This window comes from Equus asinus, chromosome 22, assembly GCF_041296235.1.
Source record: "Equus asinus isolate D_3611 breed Donkey chromosome 22, EquAss-T2T_v2, whole genome shotgun sequence".
Lineage (NCBI taxonomy): Eukaryota > Metazoa > Chordata > Mammalia > Perissodactyla > Equidae > Equus > Equus asinus.
Window position 1 is genome coordinate 19,635,712 of NC_091811.1, and position 7,266 is coordinate 19,642,977.

At 40.8% G+C, this 7,266-nt stretch overlaps 1 protein-coding gene across 4 annotated transcripts in view; it reads left to right on the forward strand.

The window, feature by feature from the left end:
- The window catches only part of SLC2A3 (solute carrier family 2 member 3), a 78,702-nt gene extending 72,896 nt beyond the window's left edge, over positions 1-5,806 (forward strand). For all 4 annotated transcript variants that reach the window (XM_070494590.1, XM_044756400.2, XM_044756399.2 and 1 more), the window contains 4 exons: positions 485-589; positions 963-1,064; positions 2,070-2,273; positions 3,268-5,806. In XM_070494590.1, coding sequence (XP_070350691.1) covers positions 485-589; positions 963-1,064; positions 2,070-2,273; positions 3,268-3,486 — 630 coding nt within the window. In that variant the 3' untranslated portion in view covers positions 3,487-5,806. The remainder of the gene's footprint in view (positions 1-484; positions 590-962; positions 1,065-2,069; positions 2,274-3,267) is intronic.
- Positions 5,807-7,266: the final 1,460 nt, after the last annotated feature.

Below are 7,266 nucleotides of genomic sequence, written 5' to 3' on the forward strand. Positions count from 1 at the left end.
ACTATATTAAATTAAAGTAGTAGCTAGTATTATTTCCTAAAACACTTGGAAAGCACCTAGGGCTAAGAATACTTGCCCAAGTTCTGCTTCTAACTGTATGAGCGAGCTGGGGTTACTCCTCAATTTCTTCACTGTCAAATTGGGACATCAGTGTACTTATCACTGTTTTGAGGGTTAGGGGAAAAGTCCATTGAAAAAGCTTAAATGAAAAACTTAATAAGACTTAAACCTTTATATAAGGTAATAAAGTGAATGTAAGGAAGAGACTAAATGGAGTGGTAGGAATAAGCGTAGTTAGAAGAGAAAATGGAAATGAGCCACTAGAATTGAGAATAGAGATAAGATACAAAAGGTATTTCATTTGCAGAAAAGATACTGTGATTGAACCAAAAAACCCTAGAAACTTTTGGGACTTTGACAGTTCTGTTTAACTGCTGTGCATAGTTGCTGTTTCAAGTGTGCGTCTTCTTTTGTTTCCTATTAGGTGTTCTACTACTCAACAGGAATCTTCAGAGATGCAGGTGTTCAGGAGCCAATTTATGCCACTATTGGTGCGGGTGTGGTTAATACTATCTTCACCGTAGTTTCTGTAAGTTGAATGATTTGATAATTTTCAGCAGGGGGGAAGGAGAATTCTTGCTACACGTGTTCAAAGATAGGTTGCATGTCCTTCCACCTCCTTACCATCATTTAGTTAAACCTTTTTTCCTCTTTGGGGAAAAAGAGTTATTGAATGATGAGTGTAAGTAGTCTTCACTCTCTTCAAGCAAATGTGGAATGGATGGGAAAGAAAGAGATACAGAAGAGATTATTATATAGGATGCTTTAAACTTGGAACTGGAAAAGGGGGAGTGTGACTGCAACAAGTATCCTGCTATTGAGAAGGCAGATGCAGGTAGCTCATACAGTGTTTTCATGAAGGGGGAAAGCAGAAGTCTCATGTTATTTTCTTCTTCTTTTAGCTGTTCCTGGTGGATAGGGCAGGGAGAAGGACGCTACATATGATAGGCCTTGGAGGGATGGCTTTTTGTTCTATCCTCATGACTGTTTCTCTCTTATTAAAGGTGAGTGCTCTTTGAGTGAAGGAAAGGAAGGGGATGGGGGAAGGAGAGCTTACAGTTGATTCTCTGTGATGGATGGGTACTGAAGATTGGGGGTGGATCAAGTCAAATTTGAGAGAAGCAACATTACCAGAGTTTTAAAAAAAAAGTGGATCATTAGAGATAGGTAATTAAACAACTGCTGGAATCCTTAAATCTATATAACATATGGCTTGTAAAACACGTTATCTAGGGGCCGGTTCCGTGGCCAAGTGGTTAAGTTCGCACACTCTGCTTCAGCAGCCCAGGGTTTCACCAGTGCGGATCCTGGGCATGGACCTAACACTGCTCATCAAGCCATGCTGAGGCAGCATCCCACATAGCAGAACTGGAAGAACCTACAACTAAAATGTACAACTATGTACTGGGGGGCTTTGGGAAGGAGAAGAAGAAGGAAAAAAGATCGGCAACAGATGTTAGCTCAGGGCCAATCTTTATTTTTAAAAAAAGTTATCTAATTGTTAAAGTAATCTTGAGGTAATTATTATTCCCGTTTTACAGATGATGAAATGGTCTCAGTGCAAAATGACATTTGTGTAATCACACAGCTAGGATTCAAAAACCCAAGGCTTTTGGCTCAGTCCAGTAACTCCATTATTCCATAGGACAGAAGGAGCTTTTCATTATCAATCAGTACTCATCTCTGGCAAGCTGGATCCTACCTAAGTCAGGCTGTCTTTATGTTTTTTTTTTTCAATGAACTTCCCAAAGCTCAGATGGTCTTTATTCTCTCTCTCTTTTTTCTCCTTTTTTGTTTTTATTGCAGTAACATTGCATTATAACATTATATAGCTTTCAGATGTACATTGTAATATATTTCGAATTTTGTGTACATTACATCATGTTCACCACCCAAAAACTGATTATAGTCCATCACCAGACATCTGTGCCTAATCCCCCCTTTTGCTCTCCCCCCTCCCCATCATGCTGTCTTTAATGTTAACTTTTATCTCTTCCTTCCTCATATAGGGTGACTATCAGTGGATGAGTTTTGTCTGTATTGGGGCTATCTTGATCTTCGTGGCCTTCTTTGAAGTTGGCCCAGGCCCCATTCCCTGGTTTATTGTGGCCGAACTCTTCAGCCAGGGACCTCGCCCAGCTGCAGTGGCAGTGGCTGGTTGTTCCAACTGGACCTCCAACTTTTTAGTTGGACTGCTCTTCCCCTCAGCTGCAGTAAGTAAAATAAAACTCACCTAGTCCATCTTGAAACCAGCCCACTTAAGCCAACATGTTTAAGATATACCTTAATAATGGTTACTGACATCATGAAGGATTAGATATCAAGGGCTTTAAACCAGATTTTTCCCTAATTTTCAATGATATATAGAAAAAGAAGGGATTATAGCAGAAAAGATTGAAGCATGAGGGCAAAACTGGAAACTTTTAAAAAGGACTGCTAGTCTGAGATGATACAGGCAGAGTTCTGCCTAGAAACAGAATGATAGTGATAAGCCTCAAGGGATTCCAAACCAATACAAACAGTCCCTGACTTAGAATGGTTCGACTTACAATTTTTCGACTTTACGATGGTGAGAAAGTGATACACGTTCAGTGGAAACCATACTTGGAATTTTGGATTTTGATCTTTTCCTGGGCTAGCAATATGTGGTAAGATACGCTCATGATGCTGGGCAACAGCTTTGAGTCCCAGCTTTCAATCAGATGGTGACGGTAAACACCCGATACACTTAGGACCATTCCATACCTGGACAACCATTCTGTTTTCCACTTTCAGTACAGTAGTCAATAAATTACATGAGATATTCTACAGTTTACTATAATATAGGCTTTGTATTAGATGATTTTGCCCATTTATAAGCTAATGTAAGTGTTCTGAGCACGTTTAAGGTAGGCTAGGCTAAGCTATGATGCTCAGTAGCTTAGGCGTATTAAATGTATTTTCAACCTAATGATATTTTTAACTTACAATGATGGGTTTATCAGGACATAACCCCATCGTAAGTCGAGGAAGATCTGTACTTAAAATCTATAATTTGAATTAGTGTTAATAGCTTCATGATCTTACAGGCTCACTAAGCATGGGATGTTCATCAATCAGGTTAAATATAGGCTTGAAGCCTATTGGAAATATGGATGTGAAGGAAACTGGAGTTTGTCAATGACCAGATTTTTATATCAACACTTGTTTTTTGTTTCCTTTCACTAGACCTATTTAGGAGCCTACGTTTTTCTTGTCTTCTCCGCCTTCCTTGTTATCTTCTTGGTCTTCACCTACTTCAAAGTCCCTGAGACCCGTGGCAGGACTTTTGAGGAAATTACGCGAGCTTTTGAAGTGCAGGTACAGGATCCTAATAGAGCTGAGAAAGGCCCCATGATGGAGATGAACAGCATCCAGCCTGTCAAGGAGACCACCACCAATGTCTAAGCCATGCCTGCTTCCCGCCCCCCTCCCAACATGGAAAAGCAGCCTCTCTCTGAATGAGGGAGAGACCTCATCAGGTTGTAACCCAGGACTGTTTCTGAATGCTGCTACTTGATTCCTTTCTCATCCCACACACTCCATGAGCACTCAGAGGAACCCAATGCTGAGGTTAGTTGTATCTTCAATGGCTTTTTAAACATTTCATTTCTTGGACATTCTCTTCTGTTTAGGAGAGACCAAGTGAACCTACCTTCATTTCAGGAGGGATTGGCCACTTGGCATATGACAGCTTTGCCAGCTCCTCCCCCTTAGGTTCTAATATTGCCTCACGAGGGCACATAGGGGAATGAGAGTGAGGGTACAATTCCCCCCAGCCTCAGACTTACCAGGAAGCAAATATACATGAGTGTGGAGGACAGAGAGGGATTCAATAAGAGCACCTTCCTCACTTCCATACAGCTCTGCAGAGCAAATTAACTTGAGTTTTATTTATTTTACCTTCTGGTTTTATTGCATAAATATTTATTTTTTTAAGTGTAAAGTAATTTTACCAAATAATGAAAACATAAGGAAATTGAGGTTGGAGGGAGGTGCTTAAAGATAGGTTATAGGGTGGAAGATTTGATACTGGAGAGGCTAAGGTGCAATAAGAATGGAAGAATTTAGGGAGAAATGTAATGCGTTATTGGAGGGTATATGATGTGTGTGAGGTTTGCACATTGCCTCTTAACAATTTCTGTCCTTCAGATGGAAAGTTCAAGTTTAATTTCTCAGAAAAGTCATGTGCCTGTGTAAAGAAGCTACTGGTTTCCTTTGGAAATTTTTTCTTTGTTTAAGATTATATGTAGTATTACTTGAAATCCAGGATTATTGCTAAGATGGGCATTGTGGTTAATGGTGGTTGATGGGTTCTAATTTTGGATAGTGTCTAGAGAAGTCAAGGTTATTTCTAGAAATCTCTCCCCTCACTGCATCAAACAACTTCTTCCCCTTGTAGTGGACTCACTTTTTTTTTCAAGTACTTCTACCACGCATTTGATGGGAAAGCCCTCCAAATGACCAACCTAAACTATTGATTCTTGGTAGAGGTTTGTTGTTTCTCCATTTTGTTCTTTAGGAGATTTTAGATGTTGATTTTTATTTTGTTATAAGCCACAGCTTTAAAAGGAATTCGGAGGAGAATGTTCATAGCTAACTTGGAATTTGTAACCTCAGCTCTGGGGGAGGATTTTTTCTGAATGATTGTTTAGTTGAAGTATATTGTTGCTTTAGGGTCATTGCATGCTTGTTTATGTCTGTTACCATGTCAAGTTAGCCTGTTACCATGTTACCATAGTATTATGTCAAGTGCTCTTAGAGAACTTGAGTCTTTCCCGCAGGCCACATTTGAGATGGTATTGAGTAAATGTGCGGTGTAGCCCATACTTGAGAGTATGAATGTATGTGCACTGTCACTTTGCTCTGGGTGGAAGTAGTTTACTGGTAACTTGTTTCCTCTATGTTCCCACAGCCCCGCTTTGGGTAGAATGTGTTAAAACTCATCCCTATGTATGTAAATAACACTGCCTCTGCTGGGTCGAATTTGCATCTATGGTTTTCTTCCAGACTTTAGAGTTCAGTCTCATCTGGCTACCTTTCCTTGTTGGAGAGTAGGGGGAGAACTCCCTAAATCTTGAGATTGAGAGTGGAGGGCTCGGCCTCACTCCAGACCCAGACGATGGGAGTAGGAAGGAGAGTGTGAGCTCAGGACATGTGGCCTCCTGGGGACCCTGGAGGAGGGTCTTGGGGGAAAGGGAGGCATTCTTTTCAGGGGCTAAGAAACAAGCTAAAGACTTTTCTAACTAGAGTGTTTCAGAGAGTTGGATGAGGTGGAGGGATTTACACTTGCTACAGGTCACGGACACCTCCACGGTCATCTACTTTCCCAGTATTTTTATAAATGGAGATTGGACCCCGATGTTCCCTTTCTTGTATGTTGCTTGGTCTCCCTTTCCCTCCTTGGTGCTTACACATTTCAGGCCCTTTAGCCAAACCCTTGCCTACGGCAGTATTTTAGTTCTCAGTTCTCACCATTCCCTCTGGTCATTGAGCCTTTGGATAAAAACTCATAGAGCTATGGACTGGGGCTTTGCTGGAACAGGTGACTTTCCTCTAACTGCGCCTCTCCTTCTGGCTCCTCAAAAGCAGTGGGTTGGCAGTGACGGAGTGTGGAAGTTTTCCCGTTTCTCAGTGACCAGATTGTGAATATTTCCAAATGGATTTTCTATTATTAATGTTACTGTAGTTCTTTGTTTTGAAATAAAAATTCTGAAAGTACATATGACATCACAGGCTTGGGTTTTTTTGTTTTGTTTTATTTTTGTCCTTCCTATAACAACAATATCAGCTTTAAATCCTGGTTTGGCCACTCAGTACCTGTTGTAACCTTGAGTAAGTTTCTTCTAAGAAAGTCTCATACATATGAAAATAGTACTTGTTATTCTGCAGATGAAACGAAAAAGCCTTAGTAACATTGCTTTGCATATTTAATATATTACGTTGCTTTCTTCCCCCTGCCCTCCCCCCGTGAGAATTCTTTTCTTCCTTCTTAGAGTCTTTCCTACTTCCTTTCTCCTCCAGTCTTTGATGTCTAAAATTCAGTCTACACTGATGTCAAGGCATCCATATGACATATTTATCGCTATCCTACTTAAAATCCTTCTATAGTTTTCAATCGACTACAGAAAAGACTCACACAGCCCTCCAGGGCAAGGTCTCTGCTACCTTTTCGGTCAGCTCCCATTTATGTAAGAAAACACCTCCCACCCACTATGGCACTCATTAACACCTGCATGCCTGCCTTTCTGTAGTTCTGACACTCCCTTCCCTATGTTTCTATTCACTTACTAAAGATATTTGAATTGCTACTGTCTATTTCTGTTCAGCCCAGGCATGAGCTTCCTTACTCTCAACATAATCCTTACAGTGGTACTTTGTATGTTAGAGGAAATGAAAGAATGAAAGACCCCTGACTGTCGCAAAAGAGCCTCTGAGTACACCACATTTTCCATAATTGTGGTTGTGTTAGCTCCCTTTTTCCACCTTTGCTTCCTCATAGTTCATTCTCCACATAATCAGAGTGATCTTTTAAAGTCAGATCATGTCACTCCCCTGCTTAAAGCCTTCCAGTTACATCTTGTCACGCTTAAAATAGTATCCAGACTCCTTTACTGTGGCCTATAAATTGGGTGACCATAAGTCCCAGCTTGCTCCTGTTACCCTGGTGTGACTTTTAGTATACTGCTTTCATTCATTCTCAAAACCACCCTGACAATAAGTTACGGTTAACTTTACCTAAAAGGTTTGTTTTTTCATCTTCCTCTCTTGTTATTCTCTCTGCTCACTGAAGTGTAGCCCCACTGGTCTTCCTAGTTCTCATTACATCAAGTTCATTATCACTTAGTTTCTTTACACTTGTCCCCTTGTGCTTACAATATTCTGTCTCAAAAGTTGGCATGGCTGAGCCTATCTTGCAAGTTAGGTCTTAGTTAAAAACCTCTGTGAAATATAAGCACCATAATAGCAAGTACCTTGTCTGCCTTGTTCATGCCTAGAACACTGCCTGACATGTAACTGATGTTTATTAAGTGTATCAGTCTGGCTCCTATCAAGGCAAACCACAAAGTTTAGGGGCCAGCCCTGTGGCACAGCAAAGTTCCCACATTTGACTTTGGCAGCTCAAGTTTCACCTGTTCGGATCCCAGGTGCAGACATGGCACCCCTTGGCACGCCAGGCTGTGGCAG